General features: G+C 39.3%; 1 protein-coding gene across 2 annotated transcripts in view; it reads right to left on the bottom strand.

Moving 5' to 3' along the window:
• The window catches only part of PLGRKT (plasminogen receptor with a C-terminal lysine), a 28,542-nt gene extending 10,693 nt beyond the window's left edge, over positions 1–17,849 (bottom strand). Inside the window, exons 1-2 of one of the 2 annotated variants that reach the window (XM_082074943.1) lie at positions 17,615–17,849; positions 17,213–17,299 (exon numbers count right to left, since the gene is read on the bottom strand). In XM_082074943.1, coding sequence (XP_081931069.1) covers positions 17,213–17,293 — 81 coding nt within the window. In that variant the 5' untranslated portion in view covers positions 17,294–17,299; positions 17,615–17,849. Of the gene's footprint in view, positions 1–17,212; positions 17,467–17,614 lie in introns of those variants that run through there. The other variant, XR_014186230.1, reaches the window with a different exon arrangement.
• Between the last annotated feature and the right edge of the window lie 2,929 nt (positions 17,850–20,778).

Raw genomic sequence — 20,778 nt, 5'->3', positions numbered from 1 at the left:
GCACAGAAAGAAGCAAGCATTTAATAAAAAGAAAGCTGTAAGTTTAAATCTACAAGAGTAAACTAAAGGATCCTGACATGACTTCTTTAAAAACAAACAACAACAGAAACTGCCCTCACACAAATTATGCTTCCACAGCTCTTTAAAACCCAAGTACTGAAAGAAAAAGATATTACTAAGTCACAGACACTAAGGTCAAACAAACATGTTTCTGCAGGAGCCTGTCATATCAAACTTCACAAGCCCAAGGATACTTTCAGATGTATCTACAAGTAGTTTATAGAAATAACTTAGTATAAATAAAACCAACTTGTTTCATATATTATAAACAGCAGCCAGATAACATGATCAAACAATTCTTTTCTAACCAGAAGGATTTTTTTCACTTAAGACAAAAATCAAAACAAACAACTCTCAACTTTCTACATGGTACCCCATCCAAAAATAAGTGGGGGGAAAACCACATAGAAAAATGCTCATAATTCCTGTCCTTTGAGCAAACCTCTTCAATGTGGATGTAAAATCTTACCTAGATGAAACACAAGACTGTATTTAAATTAATTTCTTTAAAAAAGATGTGTCGGAGGGAAGCTATAGACTGATGAATCTTAGAGAGGAGTGCTTTAATAGTACATGGGGAAATGTGGCACAGCCAAGAAGAAAAGGTTTCAGAAGAATCTGCACAGAAAGCAGTAAAAAGTGTATCTAGTGATATTTAACTAAATTAATAATTTAATTATTGCTATTACTGAAGTTGCATGATGTTGCAATGAACAGTTTGCTATACAAGGTCTATTTTGTCCATAAACTTAAAACATAGCACCAAGAAAGCACTGAGATGTTTTTAGGGATGCTAAGTAACATACAGTACTGCTGCAGAGGTTTGTTTTTAAATCATTTTTTATTTAGTCATAAATTACATGTCAAAAATCCAGTAACAACACACAGACATCACTAAATGTGCTCTGAAATCTCTCTGAACCTATGAAATTTTATGCCACACCCAGGACCCTCTCTTTTGGACCTCTCCCAAGCACCAGAAATGCCTTTTGTTCTGTCCTATATTCTTGCTTTCCATTTCCAAGATCACTTTTGTCACTTGGCATAGTTTCATCTTGCCAAGACAAAAGACTATAGTGCTGTAGCTGTAGGACAGCATCGGGAATCTGCTGAATAACTTGGGTCAATGCTGCCATCATGTTCCACAGGCGGGCAACACACACTCAGCATGGCAAGGAACACTACTTGGACAGAGCAGACATCAGGCAGGGCACACACCTACCCTGTGTCATCAAAGACTGCTTTGACATGTCCAGACCCAACATCTGATCAGCTAAATTGGTTTATGAGCAATGTCTGACACTAAAAGAGTATATGTGTTTAAATTAAGCCTGGATGCTCCAAGTTGCAAAACTTATCTACAGGGGCACTCAAGCAACCCCTATGTACCTCAATCTCTAAAAGTTTCAAAAAACCTCAAGAGGCAATATCCTCATGCTTACCCATTTAACATGCCAATCTGGACTGAACATCTTGAGCTCCAACAGTTTTGAATGACCAGGATACCTTGATAGGCTGGCTTTACATTGGCAAACAACTATTGGTAGATCATAGGGTGAAACTATTACATTAAGATTACATACCCTTAACATAACCATAATGTAGGCAAAGACTCAGGAGTCCACCACAAAAGATGATTCCAAATTAGATGAAAGATAGAAAACCAAATAATGTTTGACTGAAGTTCAAATCAATATCCCATTTTCAGCTGTTAATTTCTTAGTAACTCCGTCTTATTTTCCTCCACATGTGTTCTATTGAAAATGCCAGTCACACTGGGGTAGTGAAAGGGTGGAGAAGACTTTTCACCTATTAACATGCAGATTTTATGATAAAGACCAAGTCCTAATCCCTTAGGACTTACTTTGCAATGATGTTTAAGATAACTTCTTTTCCCATTTTGGCAGATCAGAAACAAGTAATAAGAATAGTAGGTATTCATTTTACTGCAAACCATAACTTCACATGTAGAACTCTAAAGGTGATAAGATTAAAAAAAAAGTGTATAATTTGAACTTCACAGGTGTGCTGTAGTTCATTTAGAATAATGTCACTGATGGGAGAAGTTGATTCTTGAAGGCCACAGGTGCACATCATATACATCAGGTGAACAACAGTTCAGCATCCAAATGCCATGTCTTAGGGAATATATTCTATGTAATTTTAAATACATAAGTCTCCCATATATATAGCCATAAAAACGTCAATAGGGACTATTTACAATACTATGCTTGAATAAAAACTATAGTTAAAGGGTCTCAGGTGCAGATTTACCATAGGAGGAAGTGGGATACTGTAGTTTTCCCAGCCAGATTGCTGTGCATGGCACAAGAGAGCTGAAATTGTAAAGTGGATGCATGAGTACGCATTCAAGCATGCTTTTCTGTTATTGTTAAGAAATCATGTCTTACAACAATCAGACCATATTTCAGAGACACATACACAAGTACACTTAACATAAAAATCTAAAAAAATCCCATATAAATTTCTGTGAGTTTAATTCCATAATAAACAGATTTTCTTAAATGACAGTAGCACCTTTTTTCCTAGTAATAACTATTGATCGTGTCAGTTTAAAATTTAAGTTTAGTATTTAGAAGTAAAATGGGCAGTAGGAGCAAGTAAAATTTTCTATTTTATAACACTCTTAGGAGGACCCAATTAGAAAAAATGTTCTCATTTTTCTTTAAATACAGCTAGCAGTTTCTCAACACCATGTGAGAAACTGTAAGGGCTGATTAGCATTTGAAGTCTGCCACATAGCAACTGTTATAGTAAAAGGAAATCAATCTGACAAAATGAAACATGGCAGATGAAGAGAAATGAGGCAGAGAGGAAAAAGGTCAGTTACTGTGAAACTGATAATGCTAATAAACTAGTCAGTGGTAACCATCCTTATCATCTCTATTGATTATTCTTCAGACTGTCACAATGATGTCAAACCACAGAAAAGAGCATTTATACCATCATTTCATTGATTAAAATCCAGTGGGAGAAAATTCTCATCTGAAATAATTTAATCAACTTCAACAACTTGCACAAAAATAAACAGTCCTGTCTGGATTACAAGTCACATCAGCACTAGTAGACTGGAAATTTCTGATACTTTATACTCCTAGCTTGTTTTCTCTCTTTGTGCCTTTCATGTTCAGATACTATAGGAAGGAACAGATACTGCTTTGGTTTTGCATTAAGGTGATGCACAAAGCAAAACAAGTGGGATGCAAGGTGGTGCACAAAGGCTCAACATAAATTGAAATCAGAGCCAGCACAAAATGCTCTCTCTTCACTGCCCATGTGTATTAAATACAATTGCTTTCATGTATTTCATGAAGGTCAAGATGTATCTGGAGAGACGAATATAGTCTTAGGGCAGGCAGCAGTTGCTTTTGAAGAGTAACCAGCACTGCCCGTCACACCTGGATCTGCCTTGTTCTCACCCTTTCCCTGTTGCTGTCTCCAAGGTGTCCATGGTTGTTTTCTATGTTGAGGAAGAAATGTTTCACAATGAGGGTGGTGAAACACTGGCAGAGGTTGCCCAGAGGGGTGGTGGATGCCCCATCCCTGGACAGATTCTAGGCCAGGCTGGACGGGACCCTGAGCAACCTGATCTATTTGAAGACGTTCCTGCTCATAGCAGGGGGGGTGGACTAGATGACCTTTGAAGGTCCAGTCCAAACTATGCTATGATTCTATGATAGTAACCACCCCCAATAAATCCTCTATTTGCAGCCTGATAGATTTAAGGGGTCTCCTGGCAGATATGCTCTTTTCCCCAACCCCTCAAAAATTGTGAGCAGGACAAACACCTGACTTGAGACTGGTCATGGCAGTAAACCTGTTTAGGTATCTGTATTTCATGTCACTAAGACATAATTATGCTGACTGCCTGGTAAACAGATATTCGGACAGAAAAGGTATTAATCTACCTTAGAAGGAATTATCATCCAGATAAATATATACCATCTCTGCTTAAGTTCTGAAGCTCATTTTCTAAATCTAAGAAAAGAGAAACATGAATAACCTGTTGGAATATCCTTACACTCATGTTAAAAGAATGTCCAGTTTTGGCACATGCTAATCTCTTGCACTTCTATTATAGGCCATGGATACTGTGCCTGTAATAGAAGATTATTTTCACTTACAGTTTTTCAATGATCTAAGAGACTCTTTCAATGATCAAAAAGACTCTAAAAACATTCTTTAAATAAGTAGTCACTTCTAATTTCTGACAACTCAGGCGCACAATGAAAAACAGGCTTAATTTTTCAAAAATGTGACAGTCACACACATAAAAACCTGCAATATCATATGCAAAACATATATAAAAGTTGGAGTGCAGGTAGTAAACTAACTGCCCAAGCCCCTTGCAGAAGCAATGCGCTTGGCATTTCATAAGCAGATGAAAGAGTAAAAGAATATGTGACTTGTCCTTCCTAATCAATGTTGAAAACCAGAAGCTACTGCAAATGGTTGTTTAGCAAAAATAAATGGAAAACAGAATAGTGATGCCTACTTTTACACCTCCACTGTAAGCCACCAGAGTGCAATACAGAGATGGTAACTTGCAACAATTACACAGTGCCTGCTTAGTTTGAAGTGTCGCAAAATGGGTCTCTAGATCAAACAGTTAGAATAAATCAGATTTAAATGTTTTATCTTGCTGCATCAAAGCTTGTTTGCAAGTATCTTTCACATCAAGTACACAGAGCAATTAAAATTATTAGCACTGCAAGAAAATACAGTCTAAAAAGAAAACTCATTTCTTAAAGCTTCCAAGTACAAGGACACCTTACAAAATATTCACAAGCTAAGAGCTATCATAAAAAGAAAGGAGTCTCACAATATTAGCCCCAAACCAGAATGCAAACTGCACTGGAAAAAAAATTCTTTACAAAAAAGTTAATGGAATTACATGCCATATAAAAAGCAAAACAATATCCAAAGCACTTAAATCCACTTTACATTTTAAGCTATGTGAAGCAGAGGCTCAATCCAATGGACTGTCGTATGAAAGTAACATTTCTTGGCAGTAACTGAGCATTTCCATGCTTCTGCTGCGTGGCCTTTGAGCACTGAATGGGCAGAGTGAAGAAGGGTGTCCTCCACCTGCATTTAAAAATGTTACCTACTGAGTAAACAAAGTTTTAACGTACTGTCACCAATATTTAGAGTTCTCAGGAGTTTTATACAAGCTCTGTAAAGATCAATCAAAGTCATTGGATAGCCAGTTACATAAAAAACAGGTATCCATGTGGTAGGAATAGTAAAACAGATCAAGCAGGATAAGACAAAGAGCTAACATTAAAACATCAAGTCATTCTGAAAGCTGGTTAATAACTGAGTAAGAACTATTCAATTTGTTATTTCCATCCTCCAATAGTGCCTCTAGGTATGCTCTTTGTGCACCTCATAAACCTGTTTTTGTTTTTGTTTTGTTTTGGTTTGGTTTTTTTAAATATAAATAAAGACTTAGAGCATTGAATCAAAAACAAAAACCAGAAGAAATGGCTGTAAAATAATACTGCATTATGAAAGGGTGTTATAATACAAAAAAAATGGCAAATATGATGTTTCTTCCTATGCATTTCAGATTCTGACTTGCAAAATTACTGTGGGTACCTTTACACCATTTTTGTTATGGAATTAAAATAGGTATAAGACTTCTTCACTTCACCATCGTACCTCCTGGGCTCTGATGAGTTTGGGTCAATACAGGGCTCCTCCCCTGCTCACCTCCCCCTTCCTTTGTTGTTGTTGTTTTGTTGTTGTTGTTGTTGTTGTTTTGTTTTGTTTTTGTTTTTTTTTTTTTTTTTGTTGTTGTTGTTTTTTTTCAACCTAGCATTCAAGAAATAGTATTTCATAGAAAAACAAGTAAATGTCTAGATTCAGCTTCAGTGGACTTAACAGTAGAAGACTGAAATGGTATGTTTGCTCTACTAAGAAGAGGAACTATGGAAAATTTAGAGCATTAAAGAAGGTAGCTTCACAAGGCATTTTTTCTTTGAAGTCCACTAAAATCCACACAATGAACTAAGCCTTCATGTGTAAGGGTGAGCTGCAGGTACAACTCCAAGCAAGATAAGAGTTTTACCTAAGCAATCTGCATTCACCATATATACTAGTCACAGATATTCCCCAGCAAACAGACTGGCAAAACTGACTCCACTGAAGAGATTTAATTAATATTTGTCTCATTACTAATGGAGCAATCAGTATGCTTTGCATCTTTCGCTTGTAGTGCCTGCATGTTAGAAACAGGTATTAAAATCTGCTCTCTATAAACCACTGTATTTATTTCTTAACAGTGATCAGGCAGAGTATACAATCTCCCAGCTAACACCAACAAAACTGGCTTTTTTCCTGCAAGATAGATTGTTCTAATCTTCCTCAGTACAGATATAATTCATCTTGCTCTGTTCCATTTGATGCACACAAACTATTAAGGATATAGAATTGTTACCAGACAGAATTTATTTCCTGAATTAAGCCCAGATCACCTAAGGGGCAAAACAATGGTTCTAATGCTTTGAGACAAATGCATTAGAGATGCCATAAGCGCTACTAGTATCCTGTCAATAGAAAACAAACCTAGCTGTTTCCCACCCCAAAAGGAAAAGGATGGTAGTAGTCAGGAAAGGGAAAGCTTGCTTCCATTTTACTTCACACGGAAGGGAACAATTGTTTTCATTGTAACAGAACTTCAAAAAAATCCTTTCGACTAATTCTCAGTGAAAACTTCAGAGAGGAAAAGGTTAAGGACTTATAAAACCCTGCAGAAAATTACTCAAAGACGTTAGGAAAAATTAAATTTTGGGGGTATCATCATGGAGGTGTCTGATCTTTTACCAACAAAGATAAGCTGGCAAATCTGTAGATTTGATTAGGCACAGGAAGGATCCTATAGAAATCAGAGAATGCAGAAGCATGTGTCAGTTTTCTTTCTTTTTTGATCAGTTAAAATGATAAAGTATGAAAAGAAGCTTTATTGTTCAGAAACTGACATTTTAAGATTAGCCATTATTTTTCCTGCCAACAGTCAAAACATAGCACATGTATGCCTTTCAACAGCCACCTCATTTTATGATCAACTGATAAATGATCAATAATATGTTGACAGAGTAATGAGTCAATTGAATTTATCATGAAAAAAACCAACAGAATCCCTCAACACTATTTGCATATACAGTTAATTTTCAACTTGATCTATTATAGTTCATTAGTGATTACTACAGGTCATTGCAGGGGGGTTGCATGAGATTATATTTGAGGGTTCCTTCCAACTCAAACTATTAAATGATTCTATGATTCAAATAAAACAGATAGTATCTCCCCCTGCCCTTATTCATACATTCTTATACTGTCTTTTCCATTCTTATAGCTTGTTACTCAAAAGCATCCTAGGATAAGGACAGGAACATGTAAAAGATACAAGTCCCTATCAAGAACAATATGATAGGCTTATTAGGTCAATTCATCTTGCCTAAGATGGAGCACTCAGTCCACTACATGTTAAACTGACAAGATGTCCAGCACACAGCTGGATAAACACACAGTTGCAGTGAGTGAGCAATTGGCTGACGGGCCAGGCTCAAAGGGTTCTAGTAAACGCAGTTATGTCGGGCTGGTGAGCAGTCACTAGCGGGGTTCCATGGGGATCCATCTTAGGGCCAGCACTCTTCATTGTCTTCATAAATGACTTGGATGCACGACTTGATGGAATACTAAGTAAGCTCAGCAATGACACAAAACCGGGAGGAGCTGTTGACACTCTTGAGGGCAGAGAGACCCTGCAAAGGGATCTGAACAAACTGGAGAACTGGGCAATCATGAACTGCATGAAGTTCAACAAGGGCAAGTGCCAGATTTTGCACCTGGGACACAGCAACCCTGGCTGTACATACGGACTAGGGGATGAGATGCTGGAGAGCAGCTCCATGGAGAGGGATCTGGGGGTTCTGGTTGACAGCAAGTTGAACATGAGCCAACAGCGTGTCCTGGCAGCCAAGAGGGCAACCATATCCTGGGTGCACCAAGCCCAGCACTGCCAGCCGGGTGAGGGAGGTGATTGTCCTGCTCTGCTCTGCACTGGTGCGGCCTCACCTGGAGCACTGTGTGCAGGTCTGGACAACACAGGATAAAAAGGATATAAAGCTACTGGAGAGTGTCCAGAAGAGGGCTACAAAGTTGGTGGAGGGTTTGAAGGGGAAGCCATATGAGGAGCACCTGAAGTCACTTGGTTTGTTCAGCCAGAAGGAGACTGAGAGGAGACCTCATGGTGACTACAGCTTCCTCACAAGGGAGGAGGAGGGGCAGGCACTGAACTCTTCTCTTTAGTGATCAGTGACAGAACTGGAGGGAATGGCAGCAGGATGTGGCAGGGAAAGTTTAGCTTGGACATTAGGGAAAGGTTCTTCCCCCAGAGGGTGGTGGAGCACTGGAACAGGCTCCCCAGGGAGGTGTCACAGCAACAAGCCTGACTGTTCAAGAAGAGACTGGACAATGCCATCAGACACATGGTGTGAACTCTGGGGTTGTCATATGCAGGGACAGGAGTTGGACTCAATGATCCCTGTGGGTCCCTTCCAACTCAGGACATTCTATGATTCCAATATTTTCTCTTTTCAAAAGTTTTGTTCTTTTCTTATTTTCATTAACATTTTGTGTTTAAGTTGAATTACTAAAACTGAATGTGGCCCAAAGTCTGGTTTCTCATAAAACTACTGACTTATCTTGTAATAGCATTTTTACATTCTTAATTTGTTTTAAACTTAACTGAAATCAAAATAACTTCACCTCAAAAACAAATTATTTCCCAGTTTAAACCTAACTTGAGATAGGAGTGCAGGAGATCATCAAGTTGCGTGATAAGTCAGGTTTTCCTTGTCTCTCTCACACAAAACTCTCAGTATCTGCAATAGTAAAGAAGATCAACGAAGTGTTACATCAGTACATCCTAACGACAGCAGAATCCATTACTCAATTCAAGTCTCAGAGAAACAATAACTTAAGAAAGGTGTACAAATTTGTATAAAAAACATTTATCTTCTTAACTATACAGGTACAAATACTGCTTGTACTTTATCTACACTAAATGAGTAATCTCATTCTTCAAATGTTTAAAATGCTTCAGCTGTCTCTTTGACTATATGCTGTGACATAAGTCACCACAGAAGCTTCTGTTTATTAAAAAGTAAGAACTTCACAAATCACTATGAGGCTAACTAGATTATAGATACTTCCCAATAAGAAACAAATTATAAATGCCCGTTGAAAGGTTTAAACTTATTTCTTATTGGGCATATATAAGCCTTATGATTGTTGTAGTTGTTTTCAAAAGGACACTGAGATGGAAACCAAACACCAATACAACTGAAGTTAAAACATCTTGTAATCTTTGCTAGACAAAAATCTCACTGGTAACAAGATATAATAGCATTCACACAGAAAGCAGTATTAAGACCTGAAAAACAGGTATTGTACCTATGTGTTTGAGCTGGTTAGAAATGTTAAGGTTGGAAAAGAGATGTGGCTAAGGAAGAAACAGTATTAAATGCAAAATAAATGCAGAAGAAAGAGCTGTTACATGTTAGTCAGCCATCGGTTAAACGGACATGAATTCTGTTCAGGTACTTCAGTGTCTGCACAGTCATGAGGATAAGGCTGGAAGACACATTCAGAGGCCCTTTTTAAAGCCAGCCTGAAAGTGGGGAGCTGAAATAGACATTTATTTATCCCAGTCAAGACCACCGGGGACAGATTTCACTGCTTTTCATAGTAACCCATATAATCACAGCTAAGCACTCAAAGTCTTCCAGTATTTATCCCAATTCTTACTTGCTTGCTTTTGCAATGAAAAAGAATCAATATCTCTAGAAGGATGTATAAGAAAAATTAGTGGATTAAAAAAACACCACCAGCACACACAAACTTAAAACTCTAACAGACGTGTTTATAGCATCAGACAAATACAATTTGTTTTCATCCTTTCTTCATAGGTTCTAATGTCTTTACTATTCTTACTACCATCTTCTGTACTTTTCACAGCTTGTCTGCACATTTAAAGTAGTATCAAAATCTTTTTCTCAGCAAAGTCATCAGTTGTGCAAATGGAGTAATTTTATCCCCTGGTTAATAAATCCACAATTTCATCTGCTTTTTACAATAACCTGTGCTGTTGACTCAGCTCACACATCAGTATATAAATATACATGTATAAAAATACACTGATATGTACGCACAAGTATATAAAACATAGGGGGTTTTTAAGCTCCTGAAGTCTAATCACTTATACTCAGTTAATCTATTTAACTATTCCTTCTTGGATAAAATGCTCTGGACTGGTATTTATTCTATTACGTATTATACTGTTGCCTGTTATTTCATGCATTTTCCAATTCATCAAGACAACCAGAATACTAAATTAATACGCCAATCTAAAATTTTACGCAAACAACATTTCATTGAATTATGGCTACATTTTATTCTGAGAAACCACTGAGTGTTTGGATATAAACTGAAATGTTCTGGTTCTTTTCCCTTGCATCACTTATAAGAGGGTTTTTTGTTGTTGTTGTTGTTGTTTGTTTGGTGGTTTTTTGTGTTTTGGTTGTTTTTTGTTGGTTTTTTTGTTGTCGTTTTGTTGTTGGTGGTTGTTGTTTTTTGCTTGTTTTGGTTTCTCATTTGTTTGTTTGTGTGTGTGTTGTGATTTCTGTTGGTGGTGGTTTTTTTACTGTTATTATTAGTTTAATTCGGAAAAAAAATCTGACATAATTTGGTCATAAGACATGATATATACGGGAATTTGCTGCACGGTACTTCTATACTTTCATTTCAGATTTAAGGACAAATTGTTGAACATTAAGAGGAAACTGCCTCATCCCTTTCACTTATTGCCATTCAATGCAAATCTCTTAAGGCAATACAACCCTGACAGGAAAGTAATGCAATCGTGCAATGTTTTGCTTCTAAAAAAGTGCTGACAGTGTAAAGAAAAAAACCCATGATATTAAGTTGTATTTATCTATGTTTTCACTGAGTTTTTATAGTTTTTCCAAACACAAATACTTTCGCCACCTATACAATCAAATTACAGTCTAATGAAATTAATGTTTATATATTTACATTATGTTGAGCTGAGGTTCCAAAGCATATTCTTATGAGACTGAGAACATTAGAGCCATTTGCAGACATGGAAAACACTCAACAGCAGTTTAACTTCAAGCTGAATCATGAATGCATGTGCCACAGCTTGTACATACGGTATAAAATGCATACATCTCTCTCCACAGGCAAGAGCTGTAGAACAGATGAAAGCACAGAACAGTTAAGAGTCATTTTCAGAAGTAGAAATCTTGTGATTTATATTTTGAATGAATTAAGTAAGTTATTTCTACAGGTACAAAATCTGCAAGAGTCAAATATGTTTTTGGCATTTCTATGCTGTGTCCAAAATAACCTTTCACTTATAGAAGAAACTGCTATATTATTTTACATCTTTAAAAAGACATACTATGTACTGTTGCACTGGAGGAGGAGTTTTCTTAGCAATGTTTGATACTATCTGCCCAGCTATTCAATTTAACAATTTTTACTAACTGGGGAAAAAATGCCTCTAGTTTTTTTTTTCCTCCTTATTATTTTAAATCACTGCCAAAGCTTTAAAAGGAGCTGTTAGAACAAAGCGGGAAGGGGGGCTGCAGAGGGGGGACTTCATTAGAATAGCATACTGTGGTCTTCCCATGGCTCAAAATAAAGTCCTATGATGCTGGGGACCCCAAAAGAGGGAAAATATTTGAAAAACAAGGAGAGGCTGGCATGGATTTTCAGAAAAGAAGGTACTACATTGTTAAAATAGAAAAATCAACCCCTTAGTTTTTCAGCTTAACTTGATATGGGAATTTTTTTTTTCACAAAGGAGTATGGAACCTTTCCTGTGCCCGCAAGTCTACAAACTCTCAAGGCCTAACTGCTATGAAAGCAGATCTGTGACTGCTTCCTGGCTATCCAGTATTACCTGGGGAGAAGAATGCACTTTACAGTCTGACATAATAAAATAGGGAGAAAGGAGGGATGGCAGGAGGAGGGGAATAAGACTATCCAGAGATTCATATTGCAGACAGGACGTTATTATCAAACATTTTTATTATGGGTAAATACAAGATTTGTCAGAAGTAAATTATTTTCCTAGCCTGTTTGTTTTCTCAAAGGTTATGTTGCTCCCATCAAAGATTAATTTGGAGGATTATCTCTGACTTCTGAATGCAATTATCCTTTTACCACAGAGAAGATTACCCTTTTGTCTGATAAAGAATTCTCTTGCTGGGGAAAAAAAAACAAAACAAAACAAAACTCAACTGAACAAAACTCAAAGTCACTCTGAACTGCTAACCCAAAACAACAACAACAAAAAATCTGGTAGCCACAGAAACGAAGATATGCCGTAAGCACTAACTAGTCTCTTTCCAGCACTTTCAGTGATTTTTTGTTTCTCCTGTATTACTTTCTTTTAAAACTTATATTTGTAAAGATTCCAGTCCTCCAGTTTTCAACCCTTATCAGCCTGATCTGCCCCTGAATGTCTAGCAGAGCCAACCTGTTGTGATCTTAAAGCAAGACTTTTGTAACAAGTTTTGCTCAAATGACGGTTATAGCTTTTTACTGGATTTGCTGATTTTGACTGATTTATCTGTGTGCTACTGCTGGATAAGTAATATTAAGCAGTGCTGGGGAAACTTACCTGTGAATACAGCAATACATATTATAAAGCTTTCAGAATATACAGGAGATTGTACATTTTTCAACTGAATTATTCCCACAGGTAATCAGATTTTTGCTTAGTTTTTGCAATCTGACAGGCAAGGCACACTGAGCCTTTAATTCTGAATTTCTTTCTTTGTGATGTTATTTCGGCATCTGTATCAGTACCACTTACACATACCTATAAGTCTGTCTAGCGACTGTCAGTTAAAAAAACCCTTACAAAACAAAATCTCAGCTTCCTCCCCTGAAGAGTTACCTTTTGTGTAGTTCACTGAGTACTTACAGACAAACTATGCACAGGAAACCCAGCAATTGGCTTGGTTTCCCCTGTGTAGAGTTTCCCAAGCAAAGCAATGAAAAGTGTAATAGTACTACTGAGTTGGTGGGGTTCAATTCAAAACAAAAGAAAGTGGTGTTGATTCCTCTACATGCATGAGAAAGCTTGGCAAAAATTTCACAGGAGAGCTTAGGCTTTTTTATGTCTATATCCTAAAGCAAGTCTTTAAGTTGCTTTTATAATGTCGTTTGCACATCAGCACAGAAATTTTTTTCTGTAGTGAAAACTTAATTTAGTAAGCTTTGCTCAAGAATAGAATTAATTAACAGTAAGAAATTAAATTTAAAATTTTAATCTGTACTGTGCCATGACCTTCTACCATGATTTTGTTTCTTATCACTCTAAATAACACTACATATAGAGTATACAAATTTGTTTTAATATTTTTTATTAATATTTGAAAACAATGTACTCGTATTATGCACTAATCATACCTAAGCCTGTCTAATCACAAAAAAGTCTTTAGCACGCTTCAAAGTATGTGAATTCAGCCAGTTTCCTATGAAGAGACTCATCTATTGGTCAAGGAATGTCTAGAAATATCAAATTTAAACAGTGATATTTAAAGTGTTCTAATCCACACTGAGGAATGAAAGATCAGCCACAAACATCGCTGCATTCTTAGTTGCCAGTTTCAAAATGTGTATCTTTTTCCAGGTTGTCTTGTACATCTTAAAATGTCTTTCTTAGCAAATAGTTATTGAAATAGCTTTTTTAAGGTATATACTTGGGTCCTTGAAAAAAAGGCAAGGAATAAACTTCTAACCAGAACAGGAGTACAGAACATAGCACTTCAACAAAAGAAATACGTGAATTTCCTCCTTTTGTGCTAATATTTCTCCTTTGTGTTAAGAACACTCACATAGCTCAGGAAAATAAATACTCTGCTGTAAATGCTCAGAGACCTGGAACCTCCTCTTACTCATTCAGCCACGCTAAAAGCACTTAACAAGGCCATATTTTAGGCTTGAGCTGTAGATCTGATAAATATTAAGTGTTTGGAAAGAATTTTGCAAGTTACACTTTAAGGAGCAGGTTCGTGATAAAAAAAGAAGCCTCAACAAACATCTAACATAAACAGTCTACTTGACACAGACTGGTGTTTAATTCTGGAGCCACACCAAGACAACACAAACAACTGGCAAGTCCTTCAACATCAAGGCAAACTGACAGTTGAATTTTTATTATTCTTCCAAAAAGCATTAAGATAAAATTTACAAGGCCACAATCCCTTCTTTTCAAAGTTAACTCAAGAAGGGTATAATGAAAAAAATACACACATAACTTTAAAACATATTTTAACATTCTCTTATTCTCACATATTCAAGCTGGCTTGGTTGTCTAGCACACATCAGAGTCACTCTAAAACCCACTGAAGTTTAACATGCACCAAAGCTTGAGATTTGGAAAGGTCTTTACCAACTTCTGTCATGTTACTCGCCTTCTTATTTTTGTAATGGTCTTCTTCCAAACTACAACCCAGATAGAGCATAAGTCCATACATGAATAGCTTTGTATCTTCATTCAGAGGACAGCATATGCCTATGTTTTTTCTTGGGGGGAAAAAAAACCCCAGAAAAATAAAGTGTTCTGTCATGGAAACTGATAAAAATCCAGTTCCAAACTATTTACAGTAACTTTATGACCCTTTCTCATCTGCAAGGAACAAGAGACGCCTTTACAGATTCTGACTGTGTCACCAACACGTGCTGTGTTTTGTTCCAGGCCAACTCAACGACTTACTAATTAACTTCTGAGCAGGGTCACCCCATCACTGCCAGTAAGGAATGCATTCTAGGAGAAATAATTTTGATGAGTTCCTGATCCACACCAATTGCTTTGGAGTAACGATAGCACCCAGCTCCCTCAAAATTGTAATCATGGGGCACTCCAAAGTCCATTCAGAAGCTATGAAAAGCTCCAAGAGGTTTCAATCCCACATACTGTTTTGGGATAGATTTGCATTTAAAACAGATCCATATTTTTTTACCTCTCATAACAAACACATCATATTGTTTGATGGGGAAACTTCATTTTATTAATAAATATGATGGTTTTCAGAGAAATATGGGAGAACCGATAGCATCCAAATCACAGTATTTCACCACAAGAGAATATCTAATGTTCTAAGTTATTTCATTTTGGTCCTAGCATGACATATCTCCTCCAGGCATTTCTAGAAACAATTTCTGTCTAAAAGCAAATAAGTCAGGCTATACTGTTTTCCACAAATAGCCTGAAAATAGTTTGTCTAACACTAAGCTTCAGACACATCACAGTTTTTACTCACATACAGAAGAGACAACTGACAGTCTTGGCTCTGTCCCTAAGCTCAGAGCACAGCTATTTTCTTCCAACCCCTTATGTCACAAAATTTAGTCCTTCCCTTGCCCCACTGCATATTTTGCACCTCACATAACTCCGTACTTTATGCATTTTTAACAGACGCATATTTTGTAACATGGTTGGTATGTCTGCAAACACAGTACAAAGGAAATACGGTCAGGAATCTACTATGTCGACTATTACTACTATCACAAAGAAGAAATATAGCACAGGGAGAGTTCCTAAAGAGCAACTTGCAAAAGTTTTGTATGGAATCTTGAAATGACTTTTTTGTAAGTGTCCTCAAAGAAGTTTGTTTTGGTTTTTGTTTGTTTGTTTTTTATGTCAGCCTGAGCATTTGGGATAGAACTAGATTTGTTAGGCATCTGGGGTCAAGAGACCACAGTCTGTCATTCAAAGCCCGCAGCACCCTACAAATACTAGCCTGAATTCAGCCTGTTTTCTCAACTCTGTCTTTCATTCTGCATGGCAGAGAAGCAGATAATGAAGCAAGCCTCTACTTTAATGTCATTATCATTCTTTCAAACTGAAAACCTTGCCATCACCTGGATTTCCAAAAACTTTGGGGGTGGGAGGAGCCCATCTGTATAGGTAAAAAAAATAAATTGTACATGAAACTTGTGGTTGCATCTGAGAAAGATATGACCCAACACAGACAGAAAACAATACTTACAAACCTTGCAAAAAGTTGATTTTCTTCAAATAGTTACGAACTATCTGGTATTTTATTGCATCATCTTTCCTTATGCTTTCTCCTTCCTACCACATTTCCACGGTCACCTCCAGCATTTACATGTGGCCCTACAAAAGCTACGCTCTGCACACTCCTTTGAAAACTAGAATATGCCATCTACTGGCAACTTAATAAATTGAAACTTCATCTATCATTACTTTAAAAATTTTACATTTATCTCTATTCAATTTAAATTCAAAACTAAAGGGACAAACTCCAGCTAAGTCCTTCAGATTGCATTTTAGCATTTGGTATATGAACAAGTTACATATCATAAGACACCTAACAACAAATCAGAAGGTTACACCTAGTGCCACGCTGTAAATTCGTTCAGCACAACTTTCTGAACCTTGGTCCAGCTGGTTTTCCTTCTCTTTCTCCACTGCTACTTTATTATTTTATGACAGGGAATAAACAACCCCCTATGCCTCATTTAGTCCGAGGTTTCTAGAACACTAAACAGCTACGTAGTGCCTTCCTAGCAAGGTGGAATAACTGCAGCCGAACCAGAAGAAAGTGTTGTTTGACTGATTTTCTATAGTAGAAGAGAAGAAACATATTTAACTCATATATTTTAAGAGAATAGTATCCATGCTTTAGTAACAATGCTGTTACTGATTCACTTAAACATATACATGTTGCTTGACACTGCAGCAGACTAGTTGTGCTACAGGGAACTATTCGAGGCAGGTTTGCAAAACTGTATTTTTAGGGTCTGGCTACCATGGGATAGTTTCCACCTCTACAACTTGATAGCACAGACTGCCGAGGAGTTGTCAGATCCAGTGACCATGTGCGTTACACGTCTGAACCCGCTGTGTTAGATGACTGCACCGGAGCCGGCGATGTGTAAACGGCGCACCTTTAACCCTGTGGGGAGAGCAAACCTCAGCGGACGGGGCGCTAGCGCGGCTCCGTGCAGGCAGCAGGCCGCGGTGACCTTCCTCCACCTTCCTGCATATCGTTGCCGTTACCTGGAGCCGTGAGTTCATGAGCATGAACTCCTGCTGAGCTTTCAGGTTGTCATTCACGGACTTGGAGAAGACGAACCCCATCGTGCCCTGCAGCGCACAGGAGACAGGCAGGTGAGCCCGGGCCCCGCGGGCGGCACGACGGGCGGCTCCGCTCGGCCAGCCCGCCCCCGGGAGGAGCCGGCCCCGGGGGGAGGCGGCGGGCAGGCCGCGGGGCGGCGCGGGCGGGTCGGGCCGCCCCTGAAAGATCCACCGCTCCCTTCGGCGGCGCGGGCCGCTCCTTCGCGGCCGGCGGGCCTGCGCCAGCCGCGCCCCCGCCCTCCCCCTGCCAGCAGGAGTCCCCGCCCCGCACCCGGCGGCCGGGGGGCTGGGGTGCCGACCAGGCCCGGCCCCGCCTCGCCTCACCTCCGGGAAAGGCGCTGATCGGCCGCGGGCGGAGGGAAGCGGCTGTGGCCCGTTCCGCGGCGGGACACCGGCCGTCCCTCCCGCGCTGCCTGCGGCCGGCGATTGGCCGGCGCCAGGGGAGCCGGGCGGAGTTCCAAGGGCCGGCGCCGGGCGGCCGCACCCCGCTCGCCCCGCGCCGCCTGGCCGCGGCTGCCGCCGCTCGGCCTGCGTGTGCGTGTGTGTGTGTCTGTGTGTGTGTCTGTGACTGTGTGCGTGTCTGTGCGTGCGTGTGTGCGTGTGTGTGTGTATGTGTGTGTGTGTGTGCGTGTGTGTGAGCCGCGGCCCCAAGCGGTGGCTCAGCGCGGCCCCGGGCGCTCCCGCAGGGACGGCAGCGGCCGCCACGCTTCGAAACGTCCCGGGGGAACAGCACTGCTCGGCCGTTGGTTTCTTTCGTAACCAGGAATGCATTGCCTTTTTTTTTTTTTTTTAAGCTAATTTTCAGTAAACACCCCAGCAGCTTGAAAAAATGTGGTCCCATTGAAGTGAGACTGTTGCCATGTATGTGCTCAACCAAAAAGTATCACAGCATTGAAGTGACATTACAGGTTTCAGACAAGTAAAGAGTGTGAACATGCAAAGAAGTGATGCTGGTTATTGCAGCTGGGGAGAGTATTCATAGAATCATTTCAGTTGGAAGAGGACCATCAGGGTTATCAGGATCATCAAGTGGTAAAAAAACATAACCTGACTCTGGCACTAAACCATGTCCCTAAATATCTTGTCTAAATGCCTTTTAAACACCGCCAGGGATGGTGACTTAACCACTTCCTTGGGCAGCCTGTTCCGGTGCTTGACAACCCTTTCTGGGACAATTTTTTTTCTAATATCCAACCTGAACCTCCCCTGGTGCAACTTGAGGCCATTCCCTCCTGTCCTGTCACTTGCTACTTGGGAGAAGAGACCAATCCCCTCCATGCTACAACCTCGTTTCAGGTAGTTGTAGACAGCAATAAGGTCTCCCCTCAGCCTCCTTTTCTCCAGGCTAAACAGCCACAGTTCCCTCAGCTGCTCCTCACAAGACTTGTGCTCCAGACCCCTCACCAGCTTCGTCACCACCTCTGCACTCTCTCCAGCACCTCAATGCCCTTCTTATGATGAGGGGCCCAACAGTGAACACAGGATTTGAGGTGGGGCCTCACCAGCACTGAGTACAGTGGCACAATCACTTTTCTAGTCCTGCTGGTCACACTGTTCCTGATACAAGCCAGGATGTTGTTGGCCTTTTTGGCCACCTGGGCACACTGCTGGCTCCTGTTCAGCCATCTGTCAATCAACACCTCCAGGTCCTTTTCTGCCAGGCAGCTTTCCAGCCACTCTTCCCTGAGCATGTAGCACTGCCTGAGGTTGTTGTGATCCAAGTGCAGGACCTGGCACATGGCCTTGCTGAACCTCAGACAATTAGCCTCAGCCCATCGATCCAGTTGGTCCAGATCCCTCTGCATGGCCTTCCTACCCTCCAGCAGATCAACACTGCCACAACTTGGTGTCATCTACAAACTTACTAAGAGTGTACTCAATCCCCTCATCCAGATCATTGATATAGAGATTAAACAGAACTGGACGCAGTACTGAGCCCTGGAGAACACCCCTCGTGACCAGTATTATAAATGCTGTGGATAGAAAGTGCCAGTCCTGTAATTTTCCTCTTTTTCAGCTTCTTTTTTTTTTTTTTTTTAAATTCTGTCCCTGTCTATAGAAGCTGTCCCAAGAAACTTTCAGGACCTCCTCTCTACATCAAATGTATACATAGGCCTTGGCAGGTTCACAATTCACAACTTGGGCATGATGCAACCAGGTACCAAGTATCAATTAGCAAGTAAGAGAATTAAATGCCTTTGACACTTTAGCTTCTTGTCTTACTCTGCCTCTCATAATGTGTCAGAATGTTTTCATGGCATCATCATCCGTAATTAAAGGCTGACTTTGAAATCCAAAGAAACTAAAGCTTTGTAACTAAAACATGTTGAGACAAAATTATGCTCTGTCACTTGACTTTTAAAACCGTGGTACAAATATTGTATGGGATTCCCAGAAGTCTTTTTGTACCAAGGACCCTCTCATTACAGTTTCCACCAGTCTGTGACAATATATGGTACCTCAAACACCACCTCATAGTGGAATTTGACATCTCACCTTGCAACAGCAATTAATAATCTTTTTCCAGAAAAAAGTCTTATAATTCAAGATTCAAATGTAGTGTCATTTTCAAATACTTACATCTGCTAAAGTCTTGACCTGCAAGTGATTCTTGTTGTTAGTATGAACGCATTTTCTAAATGCACGTATTTTGGCAAAGGTGTTTTTGTTTTTTTTTTTTTTTTGTTTGTTTGTTTGTTTGTTAAAAAAAAAGTCTGAGAAGACAGCTATCTTCCCATTTTTCTTTCTTCCCCCTCTTTTAACAGCACAGTGAAAATAGAAAAGCAAGGAAATAAATGTTTTTCTATTATGGAAAACCACTTACCACTTTTACTTCAAGTCTTTCCAAGACGTTGATTTTTTTTTTGTGACATTTTGAAAATGCCTGTGACTTTTAAATGTATTTAATCTTGTGACCACACATAGTTTTAGTTTGTAAGGAGATACAAATTTTAGTAACATGAAGGCAGTAAGTATTTTCAGCTCCAGAGGTTTGACAGACTAGGCCATGTTAAACTTTCAGTGTCAATTTACAGTATAAAGTAAGTGTTGATTTGATTTAACTGCTTATAAATGTAAGGACTTGCAAGGATGAAGGCATCTGGCCCAAGATTCTGCATACGCCTTTGAAGGCGGGGGCTTTGCCCCCACTTAACAGTTTTACTGAAAGTATTGTGTTTCTCACAAATAAAAATCCTTGCATAAGTCTTGGTTTATCTAAAATAAGGTTGTATCTAGAATTGAAACATTCTCTCTCATAGAGATATAGTGAATGACAGCAACAACCAAGAGAGGGGGAAACAGGAAAGCTGACTCACAAAGTTACAAACCTGTGCAGGGAACTGAAGGATGCATTGGACTAAGTGCACCTAGTTCTAATTGTCTGTGATCCAAGAAAGCAGTAAGATTTTGTGGAAGGATACATGGAAGTACTGTGAGAAAGGATCAGAGAGTGAGAAGGCAGAGGACAACAGAAAAAATTATAGCTA

Source organism: Streptopelia decaocto (genome assembly GCF_964273445.1).
Source record: "Streptopelia decaocto genome assembly, chromosome: Z".
NCBI lineage: Eukaryota > Metazoa > Chordata > Aves > Columbiformes > Columbidae > Streptopelia > Streptopelia decaocto.
Note: the sequence above shows the minus strand (reverse complement) of the source record. Positions and strands in the feature narration are given on the sequence as shown.